The following is a 22,757-nucleotide window of genomic DNA, read 5'->3' as shown; positions in this document are numbered from 1 at the left end:
GCTCTGTTTCTGGAAAAGTCCCGCCCCTTTAACTGTCTCCACCAATCATTCTCGGAGGCTTAATCACATGTCATCAGTCTGACCAATCAGAAGTGGTTAAAGTATTCACTTCCTTGTTCCGATTCTGCTGATAAAGTCTCTCAGTTCTAACATAAATACCAGCTAAAGCTCGTCTTTAGCGGTGGAGCTTTCCACAGAATCCGGTGTCAGACCGTGGAACAAGTGAACAAAACAATGAAGCTCAGAGAAGAGAGTCTGTCTGCCATCTGTGGAAGTTAGCACTACATCTCCCATGATGCATTGGGTTAAAGTGAGGGCATCTCAGCGCACAATGAGTCTTCGTTGCTAAATGTCTTGAAACCACAACAAACACACATCAAACAGTTTTTAAATATTCTAACTTAACTTTTATTACATCTTTTAGAAAAAAACAGCTCCAACTTCCAGCTTTTTCTGCCACAATTATCACAAAAATGCATGTGAGATTGTGGAGGGGCCGTAGATCAATACAGACTAGGAGCTTTTCTTTTTCTTATATACATTTTTGGATGCTGGTGTGCTGCTGGATTTTGGTCAAGCTTAAAGTGTGCCGTGGCTCAAAAAAAGTAAAAAAAAACACTGATCTAAACAACACCTGATCAGGTGAAACTTTTGTGATTCCCATAAATGGTGATGATAGATCCTGTGATCCGTCTGTAAGACGCTATCAGATCTGATTACATCTGATCCAGGAACTCTGAAATAGCAGAAAAGCAGTCACCTCCTAAACCTAACTCCCCCCCCCCCCCCCCCCCCTGCCCTAACCTTAATTAGACGCCCAACTGTCACTTATCCTAAACCTAACCCCCACCCCTGGCCCTAGCCCTAATAGACGTGGATCTGCAGCTATACAGTTCATCTTTTGTCCACAAGGTGACACTGTTTACTCTGTAAAAGAGCGGATTGGTCAAAGTACGTCACCCCTTCATAGACGTGTGAAGAGGTAGCTGCTGCTGTGCTGGAAAGAAAGCACAGAAGATCAATAAAGATTCGGTGTAAAGATCTGTTCATTAGATATGGACTATTTTCAATTTCACCTCCATTATTGATAAAGGCTCTTCTTGCAGGTTCGCCGTCAGTCCTCTTCCACCCGAATGGCCTCAGGTTGGTGAGACTTGGCATTGAAACCATCTGACTGGGCCGAGTCAGACTGACATTTCTGAAACCTTCCCTCCTGCCGTCTTTGCAGAGAACCAGCGGCTCTGCCAGCTTTCTGTGACATCGAGACAGATCTGATCAGAGAGCTGCAGACCATGTGCTCCAGCAGGTCGGAGCCGGACATCAGCAAGGTACACAGGCGGGTTTAGCTCTTCATCCTCATCTTCACCTGAACGAGAAACTCTTCAGGTTAAAAGTGTGTTACCTTCCCCTCTGACATGACGACAGCTTTTGGAAAAACTCCCACCAGCACCAACACTTTGATGCTACTGAATGTTTTCCTCTGATTGCTTCTCACATTGCAGCTGCAGGACTAAACAAACTCATTGAACCTCGGAGAGTCCAGACGTAGAAACACAGAGCCATTCATCCCAGTTCATGCAGAGGAATTGAAAAGCATTGCTCAACAGCTTCAGGCAGACTGTTAGAGTCCTGATAACATATCTGAAAGAATGCAATCAGCGGGAAGTTTAGTAGACTTTGTTTTTCAATGAAAGGTGAGCGGAAAAAGGTTCGACTCCACCGTTGCTCTCATTCCTGCTCCACAGATCTGTCGGGCCAAAGACGAGCAGCAGCATCCTCAGCCGGCGGATCTGAACCCGCTGGCCGTGCGGCAGCAAGAGCAGACGGTGAGACAAAAGCCGCCAAAGGCTGCAGTCTCAGCAGGGGACCTTTCTGGAGAATGTTGGCTCACACAGGCAGAAAAAATGTTTGAACTTTTCTGTAATTGAAAGAAAACTTCCCAGTGATTGTTGAATTAATGGTAAATGGACAAAACCTTCCTGTTAGGAAGACAAACGGAAGTGCCGCCTCTCCACAGACAATAGGTTTGATCAAGTCCCTTTATTGCTGAACCGTATGAGGTCATCTCAGCGGTCAGATCACCACAAGGGGGGCACCTGCACCTGTCTACAGGTGCAGGTGCCCCCCCCTCTGCAGCAACTGTCTCAAGCTGCATGGCGTGCACACACACCCACACACACCAGACATGTGACACACGTTCAGGAATGTGCTTTTAGCGTTCACACTGAACAAACAGGGAGGGGCTTCTTCTATTTTTGGGTTAATGGGAAAGTCCAGTCTGGCTTTGCCTCCAAAAGTTTTGTTCTTTCTGTTGATCTGCTATGAAGATCACTTTGCCTCAAACAGCAACTGATCCCAGACTGATGCTCCTGAATTCATGAGATTTGTCAAGGTCTATCAGGAACATTGTTGTCCACGAGTTTATTTGGGATTCCGTGTCACGGCACATCCTCCAGGATTCTAGAGCACAGAGCTTCTCGTAAGCCCACGTGTTTTTCCCAGGCATTATTATTTCAGCTAAATTGAAAGCAGTAGAAAAGGGGATTCAGTACTGAACATCTACTCTATCACTATTGACAATTGTGATTTTTCCTGTGACTGCTGATCTACAACTCAACTTCCAAAACTTTTGAGGCCCTGAAGGACTATTGTTTGGAAAGTAACAGTACTTTTATACCATGGTCCAGGTGAATACTCGATTTTGATTGGCTGCTGGGTGTGCATTAAAACCTGATAACCGCACAGTGAAAAAAGAAGTTCCGGTCAGCTAGCTTAAATGTTTTGTACCACTGCGCCGGTTTCTTTAAAACAACCTTTTGCTTCATCATTTTGACAAAAACAAGCGGTAAGAGGTGAACTTTCTCTCTGAACTGATGCTTTAGTCAACCCATCAGAAAGATCAGCTTATATATATCGGCGAATCTTGACTGCAGCGGTGGTGCGGCGCGACGCACGTAAGAAGTAGTCCGCTTTTTGTGAGAAAAGCGATCCAAATCTGAAAAAAAACAAGAATTAAGGACTAAAAACTGGTTAAGTCTCTGTCCTTAAAGCCAACAGATTGAGACCCCCACCCCCCAGTGCCATGCTGCTGTCATGTTTACAGTAAATTGCAGCTCCAGAATGGAGAAGAAATAACTCTGCCAAACGGCTCAAGCAGGGCATTGCTTGGGGGGCGGTCGCACGTGCTCAGGCCCGCTAAATGCTACTTGTAGCTTTAATATGTATTGCTTTTGTAAGTGAACATGGTATAAGCGGGTTAATGGCCGACGAAGTGTGCGTTCATACTTTTTAACGCACTTCCACAGCGTGCATTAAAAAGTAATAATGCACACTTCGTCGGCCATTAACCCTTACGTAACACTGAAGTAGATTTATGTAGTACTTTACAAACACAAGCTCTCTCCCCATCGAGTTCTAAACTTTCCGAGTTGTAATAAACCTCTCAAAGGTGACGTACCACATGTCTGTTTCTTCAACACCACACTATATAACCAATAAGTTACAACCCTGCTCTTTAGTTTATCAGAAGAGATCAAAAATCTTAATTTTTTCTAACTGAATGCACATTATTCAGCAATTTACAGTTTTATGGTTCAATAAAGTGTTGTTATTTATACAGAAATACAACAAAAAGCTGCAAAAACCTCACTAAGATTTCTGCGATCATCACATCAATACCGACTACAAAGAAGAAAGCACCATTAACTGTAGACACTGACCGAAATGTCACTTTTGAATTACTGGCCACTATGGGGAAAAAATCAACCAGCTAGGCAGATATTTTTATTTTCAATCACAAATGAGTTGTTTCTGTTTTCTTCAGCACAACACTGCTGAAAAAGCCCCTCTGTGTGCCCCCACCAGGAAAACTGTGTAGTCTAATCCAGCTGAGGAGAATGACGTTTGTTAAGGCAAATAAAGTTACTTAAAAGTAATTATGAACACGTTTTTATTGTCATTTTTTCCTCATTCTACCTCCAGATGATTCATTTTTCTATGGATTCTTACTATAATGTCTCTGACAGTAAAAATGCAGTGACCTCAGGGGGGGGGAATAAACTTTTTATTAAACCTTCTGTTGCTGCTGTGCTGTCAGTACAACAGGTTTATTCTCCACTTCTGTCTGGATCCTTCATAAGTTATGAAGGATCCAGGAATATGTCACAACATGATTCAAATCTCTCTTTTAGTCCCATAGAAATAAATGAGTTTTGTTTGAATCCGTTTGTCCACCTCATCTCCAGACAACCGCCGTCCAGCCCGGCTCCATCCAGCAAACCGGGCGTCGTGTCCGGTCGCAACTTCCTGTCCCGAGCAGCAGGGGGCAGCAGGCGCGAGCCTTCGCTGCTTCCAGCAGCAGCAGCGCCGGCGACCAAACCCGGAGGCCCCCCGGGCGCCGCAGCAGCCACGGCAGCAGCAGAGCAGAGCACGGTCAACCCGACAACAACAACTATTACAGCAGCAATTTGAACCACGAGCAGGCTCACCAAGACATCTGGATCCTCCACAGAGACCCACCCCACAGCAACAACCAGTGACCCCCACCCACCCATTCTCCTTGATCACACGATCCCTGTGTGAGCCACCATTCATGATGTAAAGACTAGGTACCTGATGACCTTTGACTCTTAGTATTTGTACTTTGTTACCTGTACTTGCTAAACTGTACTGCAGTTGTGTACTTGGGGACCATAGTTTACTTCTATTACAGTATTTGAATAATGTGATTTATTCTGAGGTGAAAACACTGTAATGTGGGCGGGGCAAGGGCAACAGAGACAAAGCAGCAGCTTTTTCTTTCTTTTGATTTTTACTGTTGCCTTAACTGCAGTTTTTCAACCTGTATTTCTATTAGACAGTATTCTGGTATCGTCCTAGAACTCTCTGGAGTTAGAGATGGCTTCTAAAGTTTTAACGTTGGTGGAAACTGCTTGAAAACACTCCTAGCACAGTATTTTGTTCAGTTAAAGTGAAATCGTGTTCTTGTCCTATGAGTATAGGGGTCGCTAAATATTGTTTTTAGATCAAACGCGATAAAAACTGGTTGTTTTATTTTGTTATTTGCTGTTAAGTATTTTAAAATATTCAAGTGTTTTTTAGCAAATTGTTACAAGGTGGGTTCAGATATTGATGAAACAAATCAGGGTTCTACCAAATCTAATTGTAAATAAGAGTCGCTAAACACTATAGATTGTTGTATGTGGCGTGACACTTGTACAGTAATGAAACCTGGAAGCAAAAGTTCCAAAAAAAAGAAAGAAAAAAAGACAAAGCTTGTATATAGTGTTTGTAAAAGGCGTCTGCTTATAACCCTCCACTTGTTTCAAAGTGAACGGGATGTGGCAATAATCAGTAGAAGTGTAATCACACCGGGTATCATCTGACAGCTGGAAGCCATAAGAAAACACTGAAATGCCCCTCTGCCCCCCCCCCCCCAACTCACGCTTCCTACAGTCCCCCCATTTTAGTCCTTCATGGTTTCTTTCTGTCTTTCTGCCTAAAACCATTGACTGTATCTTGAAAACTGGACTGAGTGGCCCTCCCCCCTGGTGTCCAAACAGGAAGGACCTGCTGGTTCCAAGAAGTCAAAATCCCATAGACCTTTATTGAGAAATAAACAGTTGTTACTCAGTCATTCTATTGGTCAGAATAAACATTCTTGATCTGATACTATTTTTCATAAAATATTCTTGTTAATCCTCATTTTTTATTTATATTTTTTCTGTAGTTCCATTTATTCAAGTTATAAACTGACCAATCAGCTGCCTCAATAAAAGTACGTGCTTTCATGTCAAATCTTTTTCCAGCGTTTCAAGCGGTAGGGGGTGTGGCCTTCCAACTAGCTCACTCCTGATTGGTTAGAAGGGTTGCAACAGAGGCGATGACTCAGACCCACTCGGACCAATGGTGACTGAATTGACTTTAGAATCAGAACAAATATGTTCTTGGTGATGTCCCACTCACTCGGTCCAGTTCTCCTACAGTCGATGCCTAAAATTCATGTTTTTAGTTTAGATCACACTTCATACACAATGAAAAGGCCCTTACAGGAGAGGTTTAATCAAATCAACCTCTGCTTTTGATTTGTAAACATTAGAAGGAAACATAGATGGGCCTTTTGTGTTTTTTTTCTTGTTTTTAAATTAGTTATTTTGTTTCTTAATTTGTTGTAGTTAATACACATAAAAAAGAGTGTATTTAACCGTAAAGCCAGCAGGGGGCTCCACTGCGTCGCGTTAGACTGAGATCTGTGGCTGAGGGTTTTCTTTCATCAAAATGAATAAATTCTACTTCCTTTTTTATGTGTTTGTGTAACTTTTCTTTGGGTTGTTTTCAGCTTCTTAAGCAGTGAGAAGATTTTCAATCCATTGTTCTATAGCTCTATCCTTAGTGGTGCTAAATGTGGATTAGTGCGGGTTTCTAGAAAAATAAAAGTAACAAAAGGAGTGTTTGTCTAACAAAAAAAGACATCTGTACCACACTCAAATTCCCCAAATTAGTTTTTTTTTCTAAAAGTTCGGTTGACTGAAAAAATGAACAAACATGTAAGAAAGTGTATTTTTGTTATGATTAGGTTAAAGACTTAATGTGAGTGAATACTCCTAAATGTTACAGTTCTCATCAGTTAGGGTTTTTACTGAAACCATAAACATAACAAGCTATTTGAGTTTCAGCGAAACAAGAAAAATGGGACATGACAGAACCCAAAGGAGTTTCCTGCAACCCTTGTGCTATCCTAGGCACTTTACCATTGGGAGTTGGGTCATCTAGACCCACTAGACAGTGCTCTGAACCTTTTTTCTTCAATGATTTGTGATCTTCACTGGTGTCCATGGATTACATGAAATCTTTCCACCTTTATCCACCTTTGTCATGGTAGGGAGAACACGACAATGTAAGGGGGGGGTCATCTAAGATAGCACAAGGGTTAAATGAAAATGATAATAAAAAAAGACCCACAATGATCAGCAAACAAATTACATCTGATTAGTCAACAGCACCACACAGGTTTTTGTTTCTAAATGTAAAGTCACCATTCTAAAAAAGGCTTTTCTTACTCAGCCAGTAGATGTTGGGGTTCTTTTTTTCTTTTTTTAACTTGTCCTGTCAAACAGCCGAGCAGACAGATGAGAGTGGAAGGCCTCTTGTGTTGGACAGATTTTACTGTTACAATAGGGGTTATAAATCTTCTGACACACAATCTGTATACAGTAAACCCTTGTTTTTCGCGGGGGTTACGTTCCAAAAAGAACCTGTGATAGGCAAAATCCGTGAAGTAGAAACCTTTATTTTTTTTACAATTATTATACAATTAAATACTCTATTATACATTGAAAAGAAAGAACAGACCATTTTACAGGCTCAAGCATTTGTTTCACAAATAAAGGTACTTTAGAAACGTTTTTTTCAACAAATAACTTCTGTACTGTTCTGTCAAATAATAATTTTAATCATCGATGTGAACAGAAGGCTTCAAATTGCAGAGATTAGCCCCGCCCACCGCGACCCGAGTAATAGGATTAAACGGGAGAAAATTTTAAATGATTATCAAAAAATACAAAGTACAGTTGGACAAATAGTGACTCAGGTGTATTTCACTGCTCTTCAGACTGAGCCTCTGCATCCTGACTCCGCTCTGCAGTGTTTTCTTCTTTTGAAGCCGCGGTGCAGCTGTGTTTGTTCAGGAGAAGAACATGGTGATAGGCAGTTGTTGTCGCTCTTTTTTCTATGGGTTTTAGAGAAACTCGAAATTGCAAGAGAATTTGCACATGCGTAATGTAAATTTGGCAAGCTGTTTTACGTACCTGTACATTTTAAACTGCAACGTTATTGACGCACAGGTAGAGAAGAAGCGGGGTATTTTTTTAGCCAATCAGAATGCAGAAGACAATGCACGATGCAAATCCGTGAAGTAGCGAAACCGTGAAAAGTAAACCGCGTTATAGCGAGGGATCACTGTACTTGAATAAACCCCTTTTGTAATTTAGGCTAAATTTTATTTACATTAATTATGTCTGGATACTTGTTTTTTATTGAACTGAATGGAAGAAAAGAAAGAAAAGGAAAAAGGGATGTTAGAGATGGGGGTAAAGATACTAAAAAAGGGGGTTCACAGAAGTTGTAGGATGATCACAGAAGTCGGAGGAGTAGAATCACAAAGCAATAAGTTGCAAGTTTATCATCATTACTGTCGGGTTTAAATCTTGGTTTAAAAGGGGCGGGGCCTGTCCGCACACACTCTCAAATGTTACCAACATACCTGTTGGCTCCAAAGGTTTTCATACAAAAACATGTCAACGTGTACACAAAACAACTAAAGTTCACATGCACACACTTATGCACACAAACCAAAACATGTAAAGCTTTTTATTCTGTCACAAATACTATTTCAGTCAGACAACTCTTGCAGTAAAGAAGATTTATTCCATATTTCTTTTAGCATGGCGTAAAGCTCCGTTCAGATACATACAACAAAGATCTCCATAGAAAACTTTGGGAATTAAACTACCCCCCAAAACCAAAAAGGAGATCATGAAGAGTTTGAAGAGAAAGTGAATGTTAAGATCAGTATTATGTGTGTTTAATCAGATGAAGTGTGTTTCGGAGGCATTCCATATTCAGACTTACAAGTATGACTGCTATGTGTGACCCGGTACTATTGACCGTAGGGCCGCTCCTGTTTGAGTACAGCGCCACGAAGGGAACACACTATCTAGTGCATGGGTCTCCAACTCGCAGCCTGTGGGCAATTTGCGGCCCCCAAGATGATATTTTGCAGCCCCCGCGTTATTATGAAAGTTTAATGTTAATGCGTCCCGCCAGTTTGTGTAAATGACACTTCTTCATTGTCGTGCACAGAGCTGACAAACCAACCAATCACAGTGGACTACATGACTTTTGGGGGCGTGACATTGACCGGGCTTGAAAGCAGGAGAACATTTAGGGACACCTGACAGCCCCCTTACCGGACCACACTTATTACTTTCTTACTTTCCTTTTTAGAACTTAGTTTTCTAAAGACATGCAGTCCATGCTGAACTTGTTTCTGGGTCGCACAGACCCGGAGGAAGGTTGAGATTATGGTTATGTTTACGGTTACGCGTGGTGGCGTATCAACCCCAATCAAACGGTTCTCGTGTGCAGCTGTTACTGTAGCCCACCGCTCCCCCAGGAGGTGGGCCAGCTGAGGAGAATAAATGTCCCACACCTAAATGCGTGACAGCTAACGGGGCTTTAACATTAAACACGTGCGAGAAACAACATGTAGTCTTAGAAACACTAAAAATATGCAGGGGGGGGGGGGGCTGAGATGAAGGCGAATCTGCAGCGAGACTGAAGGAGAACAGGAAGTTGGAGTTGACCTTAACATTCAATTTAGTTTTAATGTGCCTCTCCCCCTTAGTATAATCGATTTATTTATTTTAATGTTTTGTAATGTATATAGCCTTTGTTTTAATCAATAGGTATTTTAAATTATTTTAATTGATTAATCAACTACAAAAACCAACGGAAACGTTTCCCATAACGCATTGTTTCGTAGTAAGTGGGCGGCTTGCAGTCAGTGCAGTACTAAATTTCCACTCAGGTTGGGGCCTTGCTCCCACCCCTTTCTGGTGATATTTTTGTGATTGACAGGTGATGTTGGAGAAAAAACATACATCACACACCAGGTGATCTGTGCAGTGTTGCGTCCACTTGGGTGATCTCTAACACGCTTATTGTGCATCTTGGCTGCACATATTTGGTGTCACCAACATGAATTTCCATCCGTGTTGGAGCCTTTCTCTTATCTCGGGTATCTGTAACGATTTTTCTGATCTCCAGTGAACATCGCCCGTTCTTTTAGGAACAGCTGTTTGAATTCAGTATAAAAATATAGGAGTAGCTGACCGGCTGCTCTACAGTAACTTGTGACCAGGGTTTAAATGTGCAAAAAGTCATAAGAAAGAAAATCCAAAAATGGTTACTGAATTTTGTTTCTCCTTTACTGATTTGTGTTTCAACACAGACTCAAAATTGGGAACACATCCTCTCTGACTTCTCCACCTTAAATGTCAATAAGTCCAAGTACAGCCCAGATTTACTGACAATCATCTTCATCCACACTGAGGGTCTCAGCTGTTTGGGAGGAAGTGCTGCCAAGTGTCCATCAGTAAGAAGAAGACAAGAGAAGCCGTGTTGTTAGAAGAACCCATTGATGGAGGTTACAGAACTGTAGAATTGGAGTCTTCTTTTGGGTTTTATACTTATAATTCAACAGTGTTAACTAAACTGTGTTAATAAGGACGTTTAAATCAGAAAACAGCAGATATAGAAGACTAATTAAACAGAAATGTATTACTGATTTATTTACTTATTTTTTTATTTACGTATTTTATTTGAATGAGAGTTTATAAGTATATTTTGTACGGAAAACATTTAATAATAAAGTATAGTTAATAGTATAGTATGTGTTCCATACAAATTTCCTGGCTCTCAGACACTCACAAGTTGTGTGTGTGCGTTGAAGTTGTGGCCCTCCCTCAGCTAGACCCTACCTTCAGTGGCCCCCAGGTAAATTGAGTTTGAGGCCCCTGATCTAGTGGATCTGCTATGTGTGACCCGGCACCATTGACCGTTGGGCCACTCCCGTTCGAGTACAGCGCCATGAGGGGAACACACTATCTAGATAGAAGGGAAAAAGAGCCAAAAAACAGGCACATTGAACGTGGAGCTGATATCTGCAAAGACCCTCTAGGGAACTATAAATTGAAACCGCCATGAACCAAACCTTCAAGACGACACGAAGCTTAACATCCAAAATCTGACGCTTTCACCGCCATACCATGATACGAGTTTAAGTAACTTTAAGTAACTTTAAGTAACTAATTTGCCGCTTTCATAAGAAGTACTAAGCTATGAGCTTGACGGCCATAGGTTCTATACTTCCATCCGCATACTAATACGAGCTTAAGTAACATCCAATTCGAGTTCCATTGACATACTAGTCAACATACAAGTCTCAAAATGAAGATGCTTGTAGTCGAGTGTCATCTGCTTAAAATCAGGGCAGACTGAGGATTGGCTTGCGGACACAAAAGTTAACTCTTAGAATTGAAGCTAGAGATCGTCAGTGAAATTGTTTCTACGGCCAGGCTTAAAATTTGCTCGTAGTTTAAAGTTATTTAAACACTAAACCATGTCAACCGATGACGCACAAAACTATTTATCATCGCACTTCTTGAAACAACCTTTGTAATAATCTCCATGACTGAATTCTCTCAGAACACCATGATCTGTTAATGGACCATTAGAGCTGTGGATTTGGGTTCAACATCCTAAATTTCTGGTGGCCGGACATTCATAAACCACTCTTCATAAAATTCCCCCCAAAACCGCTTTAGAAAACGAGTGGAGGGAGACCGAAGACCTGAATCAGTCATCGCCACACCAAGCATCAAGAAGGAGAGACCAGAAACGCAAGACAGTGAAACATCCAGAACAACAGGAACACAGAGATCCGGGACTGAACTACCTAGAACGAGAAAACAAGATGAACGGATGACCGTGGGGAATAATGCATATAGCAAAATTCAGGTGGCCCAACAGGGACAAAAATCCCTTTTTATACATCCAAAGATTGAAAAAACTATGCGTGGCAGGAATGGGAGGAATTTCATAGTGGGAAGAGAGGCCTGCATCAATGAACCAGAGATCCATGGCAGAAAATAAATCCAGACAGGTGAAGAACCATACATCTTACTCAGATAAAACGGAAAACCCAGATTCAAAAAAGAGATGCAAAAGACAGGGGATAAAGGAGGAAAATTGACCACCGAGAAATCATCAAAAAGGTGTAGAATGAAGGGGAGCCCATAGGATTACATAAAGTCCAGCACAGGGCTTCTGACAAATATAGTTAAAAACATGAGACTGTTACGACAGCTGAAAGGTAAACTGATAAACAACACTTTGAGCGCCACCTAACGCCAAGAAGACGCCACTGGGAGGGATGGAGAGGCATAACAGTAAGAACATCAGCGATATCCACCTTCCCCAGCCATGCATTGCATCCAGTGGAATTAATCATGGAGATGCCATGGTCAGCCGAAGGCAAAAACAAACAAATGAAACAGAAAGGCACATGAGGAATTAGGCTGCTGATGCCCAGAATGGATGAACTGCGAGGAGCCGACAGGTCTAATATAAGTCGCGTCAAAACTGAATACTTCCGAGAGGCCACCCTTAGAGGCTGATATGAAATCACATAGCCCCCACAAACCAGCCAGAAACCCCTGAAACAACCAGAGAGAGAAAATAACGGTTAGGTTGAGAAGACGAGGCCGCGTACAAAGCTGACTCATTCACAATGGGGCTGATGTTAGTTCCCCGAAGGCTCGGGCTGGACTCTCTGGGGAACACAGAGCGGGGTGACTGTCCACACACCAGCTGGCCCCAAAGGAGAAAGGGTGGAGCAGAACAAGACGCATGTGGTGGTGACGACACGATGATCGCTGTTTCTGGACCAGTGAATCAAAATGAGAAACATGGGAAAAGACCCCACAATCCCCGAAACGATACCCGGACGACGCAGAGCCACACAGCAGAAACCGAACTAGGTGCACATAATTACTTTTAAGAAAGGAACTGCAATTCCCAGGGCTTTAGGGGCGTGATGTCACAGATGACGGGGTTGAGCAGAAGAATCAGGAAGGGCCTCAACACAGACAAAACACAGGAGAAGGACCGCATGGCACGCTCAATATAGAGATTCCGGTGATCATGGCATTCAAGGAGGCCCAGACATCTCCTGATCGAGCGCCGCTGACAACCCGAACACGGCAGGACGCTCAACCCGCGGACGCATGCCGGAGAAGCGACCGCAGCGGCGCCAAGAGACTCGCCGGGAGCCACGACATCGCCTGCTGAACAGCCGCAAAAGGAGGGGCAGACGCGGGGAGACAAACGCCCCCACATCAGAAGAAGGTGGACCAACGAGCCCGAAGAAGAACGGGGGGGAAGACAAATGACGCTGGGAAAGCGAGGAGGAGAACAGCGAGCATGGAGAACAGGTGACGAACGCAAAGCTTGCGGAAATGGAAGAAGAGGATTGGACCGCACCTGGACTAAAGTAAGACGCTGAACAGGTGAGTTGATTAGACTGAACCGCCCGCAGGGAGGAGTAACCAGGTAAACGCACTGATAGAGTTGCCTGCCCAAAATACTCCCAGGGTCGTTCACTATCTAAACATCGCCATTCTGACCTGCATCATTTAAACTACAGACATTTTAATAAGAGGGGGAGTAGAAACACAAAGCAAAAAGTTGCAAGTTTATCATCATTACTGTCGGGTGTAAATATTGGCCTAAAGGGGGCGGGGCCTGTCCACACACACACACTCAAATGTTACCAACATACCTGTAGGCTCCAAACGTTTCACACAAAAACGTGCACACAAACCAACACATGTAAGGCTTTTTATTCTGTCACAAATACTATTTGTGCGAAGGTCAGATAGCACCTGTGCTCGAGTGATCCCCACACCAAGACCCCCACCGAAGATGGTGGTAGCAAGGACCCCCGACAGTCATGCAGGATAGCAGAAAGAGGGAATCTGCCCGCCAAGCAATCACGTCAGCCACCCAGACCAGGACCAGCAGGATCACCACAGGGGCCCCCAATGCCAGAGAGCAGGGAGGCATAGGGGGACAAAGAGTGCAACCTCCAGCCCAACCAGAAGAACAGTGTCACGGTTTTAGTTTCTTTACTCTTTGTTTTCTGGTTTTCTTTTGTTTCTTCGTGTCTTGTGTTCACTTCCTGTTTTATTGTTGTGTCGAGTTTAACTTTTGGTCCCCATCTGTCCTGAGTGTTTTTTTTTCACCTGTGTCTCGATTGTTCTGAATGTATTTAAGTCCTGTCTTTCCCTTCCTCCTGGGCACGAATCAGGGACCACAAGGGAGACTTGCCCCACACTCTAGGTAACCGCCCACCCACTCCACGGGAGGTAACAGGAGAGATCAAGGCAGGGGTAACTCATCCCCACCCAGGGGGAGGACGCCCAAGAGAAGTGGGGGGCCCTAAAGTGCCAGGTTGGTGTCTCTGATTTAAGATGCACAATTTAATCATTTCAGTAAACATGTTGACTGAATCAATTAACAAATTGGGTTTTAACTCTGCAGCGTTTGTACATGAGCCTGTTCTCCACCATCATGGATGGAGTTCAAACCAGATGACAAACTTTTGTTCTGAGTTTTGTCATTTTCTGTTGATGATGCTTTGCTCAGATTCATTCAATCATCCTAAAGGCATTAGTTAGAATCTGGAATACTTCACCGGCACTGTTCAGTACCAGGAATTTCTCTCAGTCACACTGGTTGAAGTTTTGGCTAAAGATGTCCTGGATCCATTTTAAGTCAGTAAATTGGATTGTTCAGAGTGAACCAATGTTAATATGAATATGCATCGACATTTGAATTTAAAATGAATTCTTACACCCGTTCTATAGAACGATTCATACATATAGTCTGAACCTGGAGGTAACTTTAGGGATAAGAAGTATTTAAACTCTTAAAAGCAAATACTGAAATATTTAAAGGCAACATTTGAAAAAAAATGTATTCATAATATTCTACTTTATGTCTGATGGCAAAATAGAGAAGAAATGCTATTTTCTTTGTTTTAGAAGGAGAATTGTTTGTTGAATGGGTACACAGCTGTGTTGTTCACACTCTCCAGTGGAATGCTGAATGATGGTTCAGGTTTCAGCTTCATTCATTATTTAAGGACAGGGGATATTAAAAGAACAAAAAACACGCAGAATTCCTGTAAAGTACATCAAACTGACTGCCCTGTTTTAAAAGACAAAGGAAATTCCTAACTGATGTGTTCAAGTTCACCAGCACATCTAAAATTTGCTTTACGTTTGACAGTTTGGTGAGAGTTCTGCATTGAATCAACTATTTTTGAGCAATGAGGACGTCTGTCAACAGGCTCCACTCTGAGTAATGTGTACTGAAAGAGGAAAAGCCGACAAAGGCTGATGAAGAAGAGAATCTAAAGGTTATCTTTTTAGCAAACCACCGTGGCTTAGCATTACCTTCAGTAGACCAAAAAAAAAGATAATTCAAAATGCTAAAGCACAGATTTCATATAACCCACTTTCAAGCAGTGGTGGGTTGTCAGGACCTTCAAGAAAATATCTGAATCATGTGTTAATTATATTTTGTCCATGAATACCTATTAAATCATTCCAAATGGTCTGTCCATTCCCTTTTATTGTTTTTCTGATGGTTACGCTGCTTCCAGACAGACGTGTATTTTCACATTAAAGCATGTAACCCATCACATTTCAGCTGTCCTTTGTTGCCAGGCAGGTTAAGGGCCTTCACCATGAGTTGTGAAGGCCTCCTAATGCAAAATCAATGTTGGTCATTCATTTACTTCAACCAATCAGATTTTGAGTTGGTGTCTGCAGGGCCTTCCAGCAGGCTTAGACAACGTCACAATATTCAGACCTTCTGATTGGATGTCATGGAGGATTTAGCAGGAAAATCTCCCACTGATCTTGACTTCCTTCATCAGAAAAATCAGAGTGAGATCATGAAGATGTGTACAGATTTGTGTGTTTGGCGCTGACCGTCCCCGTGTCCACTGCGTCTGTTGAGTGGACAATTTTGGCTCTAAAGCGAATTCAAACCTACGCAGAAACACATCTGGACAGACTGGACTATCGGCACTGACCTTGATGGAATAGAAAAGGACCTCTGGATGGAACTGAAGACAATAATCTACATGACAGGGTGATCGAATTGTTTTTGAGGAAAGAGAGGAGGATGGATTTTGTCTTCAAATAATCAGATTTTTTGATGAGTGAAATGATAAATATCATAATACATAATATTCCAAATGTATCTGGTTCTTTTCAATGTTTTTTGCTGGCTGTAGTTGCATAATGATATTTGTTTACTGTTTTGTTTATCAGTTTATTTAGAGGCATTTATTGTGGCTACAGCAATTTTCAATCTGCAATGTAAAGCTCGTTTCTGCATCGTAAAATGGTTCATGAGGGGTTGAGTGATTCAGACGGAGCACGACTGAAGGCCCAGGTGTGTAATACACGGTCCGCCACTGATTTCAAGTGGTAGGGGTGTGGCCTTCCAACAAGGTCACTCCTGATTGGTGAGAGTGGTTCCATGGACACAATGACTGACGCTGTCTGGTTCCAACATCCGTATCACAAAAAGATGGCAGAACTAAACCATTTTCTATGGGTAACGTCCCACTCACGCTCCAGCGCTCATGTTCACTTTCTGTCTTACCATTTTGTGGACTCAAAACCAACCAAACCTCTCTTATAAAAATAACTAAAAAAGGAGCAAGTATGAGAAAAAAATGAATCCACTGTCAGTTTGCAAAAAGTAAGTGAAGTGTTTCAACAGCAAGTCGTCTAAATCCACAGAACTTCAGATGGTTGAGCTCAGATGTGCTTTATGTACCTGACATTCACAGAAATCTGTGAGCACCAACTGAAGTTTTGCAAACGTTTCACTTTTATTTACAGCCTTCAACTTCTTTCTGTACACACCTGATATAATCTGAAGGCAAACATTGATAAGTCATTTTACACAAAAATGCACTGTCATCACTTCTGTGTTTGTTTAGGCTCATGTGATTCCATTCAAAAAGAAATCTACAGCTGAACAAAAGCAACACCTGTTGCTCACATTTGTCCTTTTTAACAACTAGTGCTTTAAAAATAATCCCAAATTATAAAAAGGTTCAAAGCCCTGTTGCTCGTCTATGGATGTGTTTCCAGCTGGCTTCTCAGAGTCGGGTGTCCTGAACTTCATCCTCAGCTTCCTCTGGCAGTGAGGAGATCTTGGTGGTCTGTGGCAGGGGCCTCTTGGTGGAGTTGAGACGGTGGAGCATTGGGAAACGGTGCTGGTCTGCAGGGCTTATAGCCTGTCTCAGGTGGGCCACCTCACTCATGAGTTTCTGAATGGACTCATAGTTTTTCAAGGCACCATTCTCGACCATCTGCAGAGGAGGGAGGCATGAGAAGCTGTTTACCTCAGGAAAGGATACACTTGTGTCAACCATTTGCTTTTATTAACTTGCCAGCTGTGGCTAAGAATAATGCAATAATAACTGATTCAGTGAATCAATTTGTTGTTATTGATGCTTAGAGATTGTCTACATGGCTTTCTTATTTGCCCATTAAGCATAGGAAACATGCAGCAATTGAGTTTGACAGAGCATTTCTTGTTTTGATCAAATCTGTTGACTCTCATGGATCCATGTCACTTCAAGTCCTGGGTAATCCCCTACCGGCAGCTCGGCCCCCATCCCAAACAAACACATGTCTACACCTAAAACATGGGGGTGGTTCATGTTGATTCTCGTTCTATAATCACAGATATTTAAAATGTGGCTCATGGATTTTCTGCATCACTATAAAGAAGCAGAGTGATCATCCTAGATCAACATAAAAAGAAGAAAAGTGATCATCCTTCATCTCTACGCAAAGAAGCACATTGATTATCCTGAAACTTTATACAAAAGAACCTGAGTTATCATATCCCTAAGATAAAGCTGATCCTAGATCTCTAAAATTAAGCAGATTAATCATCCCGCATTTCTATAAAAATAAAAAAGTGATCATCCTGCATCTCTAATAAGAAGTGGAATGATCATTTTAGATTACTAAAAAAAGAAGCAGAGTAATCATCTTTCATTTCTATAAAATAAAGCAGAGTGATCATCCTAGATCTGTATCACATGAAGTTATCATCCTGTATTGCTATGAAATGAAACAGAGTGATCATCCTGCAGTTCTACACTAAAAAGTGGAGCGATAATCCTTAATCTTTACTAAAAGCAGAGAAGCGATCACTCTAGATCTCTATAAATTGTTATTTTGTTGCAGTTGTTGCTGTTTCTACAATTTGTACAATTTACAATAAAAAAAAAATCGACAACGGCGGGTTGCATAAGGAATCAGGCATTTGCAGTTGACCACCTATTTTTTGTATATATTTTATTATTATTAGATTATTTCTGAATGTCGTTTTTTTGCTGCCACAGATATATGAAATTTCCCCATCTATCTATCTATCTATCTATCTATCTATCTATCTATCTATCTATCTATCTATCTATCTATCTATCTATCTATCTATCTATCTATCTATCTATCTATCTATCTATCTATCTATCTATCTATCTATCTATCTATCTATCTATCTATCTATCTATCTATCTATCTATCTATCTATCTATCTATCTATCTACCTACCTACCTACCTACCTACCTACCTACCTACCTACCTACCTACCTACCTACCTACCTACCTACCTACCTACCTACCTACCTACCTACCTACCTACCTACCTACCTACCTACCTACCTACCTACCTACCTACCTACCTACCTACCTACCTACCTACCTACCTACCTACCTATCTACCTATCTACCTATCTATCTATCTATCTATCTATCTATCATCTAAAAAAAGCAGCGTGAATATCCCGTATCTCTAAAAAAAGAAGCACGATCATCCTAAGTCTCTATTAAAAAAAGAGAAATAATAATCACGTCTCTGAAAAGAAGCGTGGAGATCATCTGTCAGAGACTCACAAGGAACGACTGACACTCCAGCAGAGGCTCCACTCTGTGCTCCGACAGGATGACGGTGCAGTTGGAGAAGGACTGCTTTAGGGTCTTCCTCAGGATCACCAGAGTTCTGTTCACATACACACACATCAATACGGAAGGCCACGGACACATCAGACATTAGAAGAATCATTTAACATCTCTGCTCACACACTTCACAAACAAAGAGCTCCAAGTTCCTGGAAGGACTAGATTGTCACCAGGTGCACTGGAATCTGCAGGGTCATCTTTGTATTTTATTAAATATGTTTGAAACCAAAACATGCAACCAGGCTGTACATGTGAGTGTAAACTTATGTTTAGTGATCTGCACTGAAACTCCAACACATCCTGGTCTCCATTCGAAGAGGCCTAAATGAACTTTCTTGGCCTCAAAACAGTTTTTGTCCAAAGTTTTGTTTGTTTTGTTTGCTAGAACTTAAAGTTAAACCAGATCCAAAGACTTTACTGATACTGACATGGGGTCAAGGTAAGCAGACGGCTCGTCAAGCAGAAGGATGCGGGCCCGGCTGAGGATGGAGCGGGCAAGACAGATCAGCTGTTTGTGGCCGTTGCTCAGCACGCTGCCTCCATCTACCAGATGGAAATCCAGTTTATCAGGAAACTGCTCGATGACCGACTTTAAACCAACCTGAAAGAGAAAGAGGACCTTTCACCCCAGTGATGAACCCATGTCAATGTAGCACCCACACATGCTGCTTCCACACAGGCAGTTACAGCACAGGGTCACATATCATCTTTATTGTTCCTGGTTCAAATCCCTGCTGGGTCCTTTTGTTTACAGTTTCCATGTTTTCCTCGTACATGTGTGGCTTTTCTCCAAGTTTCTCTCCCAGCCCTAAAACATGCTTCATGGGTTCATTGGCATCACTAAATTTCCCCAGGTGTGCACATGAGCGTGGTTGTGTGACCCTGTAACAGACTGGTGACTTGATCAGCGTGTACTCTGCCTTCATCCAACAGTAGCTGGGATAGGCTCCAGCAACCCTTTGACCCCAAACAACTTGAGCACAGAAAGATGTGTAAGTGTGACCAATGTCATCATGACACAGTACACTCAGGAAAGAAAACCAGTTTTCTTTCTAAGCCTAAATGAAAAACCTCTTTAGACTGCAGGAATCTTCAGCCTTTAGTTGGCTCTGGTGTCTTTTTTCATGTGGTAGATGTAACCATGAGAACTTCTAAAACTTCAGTGACACTGTCAAATGGCAGCTGCGTACATTAACTCCATTAAACACAGTTCCTACCTTTACTTTCTCCCCATTTACAGAAAAAAAACCACATGGATATTATTTATGCCATGTTGTCCCTGCATGAAATAGACAGGGAACCAATCTACTCAAAGTCCAAAGTATCAAGGTATGTTAGCTCCTGCTGTCGTCATCCAGAGCAAGTTTGTTTATCAATTATAGATGCAGTCATAATCTTGGCAAAGGGAATCTTTACCTCTTCAGCCACCCTCCACAGATCGTCATCGCTGTAGCGTCCGTATGGGTCCAGATTCATCCGGAAAGTTCCAGTCAGAATGAAAATTCTCTTTTTTACAGATAGAAACAAAAGCAAAACGTCAAAAAAGGATACTGGCAGATTCATCTGACAGTGTGGGTTGAAAACATATTTTTTCTTTGAAAAAGAACCAGAATATTTGTAAACAGTTTATGACAATTTTCTTCCAGTTAAATATCCAGCTGTTTTAAAAAAAATCTTTGTTTTTCCTCATTAGTCACGATGTGTGTCCGGCTCCTTCCTGTGTACCTGAGGCACCACTCCGAAGGCTTTTCTCCACGTCTGAATGGAGACGGAGCTCGACGAAACGCCATCAATGGACATTTCCCCCTCAGTGCAGGCGAGACGCAGCAAAGCGGACAGCAGGGTACTCTTTCCTGAGCCAGTCCGACCCAGCAAACCCACCTGTTCCCACAAGAACACGCACAACACAGAAACAGAGAAACTCCTGTGAACTCCAGAAATCTCTTATCTAACATGCCTGTCCTTGTCTGCAAACTGCTGCGTGCACAGACAGTTTCTACACAAAAAGATTCTGCATATCAAAGGAGTTTAGGCACTCTCAGAGCTTTATCATTCCTTCAGCATCCAGCTGAGGGAGGCTAAAGGGAGGAGAGTCTTGCTCATGTTTAAACTGGTGTCCAAACCTCATCCATGGTCTAAGAAAGATGGTGAACAGCTTGGAAAAAGAAATCTAACTGTATTTGTGTTGGGATCATCTTTTTTTTTCTTTTACCTCAGCAGATTGTCTTTGGACATTTGTGGAACATGCTGTTACTATGTGATTTAAAACCAGGATATATTTTTTGGTGCTACGGTGAACATTTTGTAAATAAACAACAACACTGTCATCTCATCAGCGTCTTTGCAAACACTCGCATATTTACACATGCATTATTTGCAGAGCAACAAAGGCTTATACTTGGTGTCATATTTATGGACAACCAAGGGCCATCCCATAATGTTATTCACACTTTCTTCTAGTAGTTTGTCTGCTGCTCGTTTCAAGACCTAAATTCAGCAACTTAATCAACTGAGTTTTTTTTTTGTTTTTTTTTTAATCAAACAAATGTTTGCATGATCCTCACGCCATGCAGCTTCACACACACTTACACTCTGGCCTCCCTCTACCGAGAAGGAGATGTTACTGAGGACGGGATGTCCCGTCTCCGTGTATTTGACAGTAAGACCCTTGACGTCCATTTGGCCGCGGTTGGGCCAGTAGATCTGGGCGTGAGGGTTGTCAATGATGAGATCAGAACCTTGCATCCCCCCAGAATTCCCCACTGGCATCTCCTCTGACGGCAGGTCAATGAATTTGAACACTCGATCCACTGAACGCATCTGAAGGAAGGAAGATTTCGTTAGATCGATGCATCTATGAGACCAATTCTCACAAAACACAAAACCTCCATCTACTTTATTGATACAGTCTTGGAATTTAAGATTGGACCATCTGTAATGGATGGTTTTAAGAACCACTCAGGTGAAGATTGTGTTTTTGTGGTTTTTAACATGTTCTTGTTGCATTTTTCTGATGTCAAAGAACATAGATGAAGAAAATTAAGCTTAAAATAAAATTTCTGAGTTTTTCTTAATGTAAATCGTTTTAAACCAGACGGTTTTGAAAATGAGCTTAATTCCGACACAAAAACTACCCTGGGCAGACCACAAAACCCGCGAGTGTTCCTGTCTATATAAGGTTTTGAAAATGGCCTCAGGAGACTTTCCCTCGTTCCTATGTGACCAAATAAATGAATTTGTCCAGAAGCTGCAGTAGAAGGTCGACTGTTTTCTTTTTCACCAGCTTGGGCCGCTCATAACACCTTTAATGTAGTGGGCTTCACAGGGTTGATCATCTTGCCACAATTTATGAGGAAAATGTTAACGCCATAATGTCTGGTCATCGAATTATGACCTTGAAGATCTACCATCTTTTAAATACAGAACCTCGTCTTTAAGTAGCTTCAGATACTGAAATGACTTCAATTCAATTGTATTGATAGATCCCTATATCACAACACAGTTGTCTCAACGGGCCTCACAGCAGTAATTGTACAAAAACATCAAATACCGGCTCAGTGGCCTTGTGGTAGAGTGTCCACCCTGTGACTGGAAGGTCGGGTGTTTAAATCCAGGCTGAGTCATACCAAACACTCTAAAAATGGGACCCAATGCCCCCCTGCTTGACACTCAACATTAAGGGGTCGGATTGGGGGGGTTAACCCACCCAATGGTTACCGAGCGCGGCTGTGTCTGCAGCTCACCACTCCCCCAGGGGAGGGGTCAAATGTGGAGAACAAATATCACACACCTAGGTGTGTGACAGATAATGGGACTTTAACTTTAAATCAGTCTTAAAATCCTATAGCTGATTGCTAAACTGCATCCCTGCCCTTAGACCCTCCTCCTCGGCTTCAGGCTTGTGACCCTTTCAGATTTGGTTTCTCTGTCGGCCATTTTTAATTGGTGTCTGACTTCAGAAGGAACATGCAGTAACGATTTCAATAGCACATGCTCTTCTTTTTGATTGTTGCTCTTTTTTTTATCATATCGACATTATGTTGACGATCCAAAACACCACTATGTTTTCAGAA

At 42.1% G+C, this 22,757-nt stretch overlaps 2 protein-coding genes across 9 annotated transcripts in view; one reads left to right on the top strand and one right to left on the bottom strand.

Annotated features, from left to right (window-relative positions):
* The window catches only part of cttnbp2 (cortactin binding protein 2), an 81,719-nt gene extending 75,417 nt beyond the window's left edge, over nucleotides 1-6,302 (top strand). For 5 of the 8 annotated variants that reach the window (XM_023955475.2, XM_078948272.1, XM_078948270.1 and 2 more), the window contains 4 exons: nucleotides 1,107-1,143; nucleotides 1,229-1,328; nucleotides 1,746-1,826; nucleotides 4,245-6,302. In XM_023955475.2, the coding sequence (XP_023811243.1) occupies nucleotides 1,107-1,143; nucleotides 1,229-1,328; nucleotides 1,746-1,826; nucleotides 4,245-4,538 (512 nt within the window). In that variant the 3' untranslated portion in view covers nucleotides 4,539-6,302. The remainder of the gene's footprint in view (nucleotides 1-1,106; nucleotides 1,144-1,228; nucleotides 1,329-1,745; nucleotides 1,827-4,244) is intronic. The other 3 variants (XM_023955476.2, XM_078948273.1, XM_078948271.1) reach the window with 1 other exon arrangement.
* Nucleotides 6,303-16,507: 10,205 nt separating this feature from the next.
* cftr (CF transmembrane conductance regulator) overlaps nucleotides 16,508-22,757 on the bottom strand; it is a 54,527-nt gene continuing 48,277 nt past the window's right edge. The window contains exons 22-27 of the mRNA XM_004086222.5: nucleotides 21,274-21,504; nucleotides 20,410-20,565; nucleotides 20,101-20,190; nucleotides 19,113-19,285; nucleotides 18,619-18,724; nucleotides 16,508-17,017 (exon numbers count right to left, since the gene is read on the bottom strand). Of these exons, the coding sequence (XP_004086270.1) occupies nucleotides 16,805-17,017; nucleotides 18,619-18,724; nucleotides 19,113-19,285; nucleotides 20,101-20,190; nucleotides 20,410-20,565; nucleotides 21,274-21,504 (969 nt within the window). The 3' untranslated portion in view covers nucleotides 16,508-16,804. The remainder of the gene's footprint in view (nucleotides 17,018-18,618; nucleotides 18,725-19,112; nucleotides 19,286-20,100; nucleotides 20,191-20,409; nucleotides 20,566-21,273; nucleotides 21,505-22,757) is intronic.

The sequence above is a fragment of the Oryzias latipes genome, chromosome 6 (genome assembly GCF_053564925.1).
Source record: "Oryzias latipes strain Hd-rR chromosome 6, Olatipes_Hd-rR_3.1".
Classification (NCBI taxonomy): domain Eukaryota; kingdom Metazoa; phylum Chordata; class Actinopteri; order Beloniformes; family Adrianichthyidae; genus Oryzias; species Oryzias latipes.
Note: the sequence above shows the minus strand (reverse complement) of the source record. Positions and strands in the feature narration are given on the sequence as shown.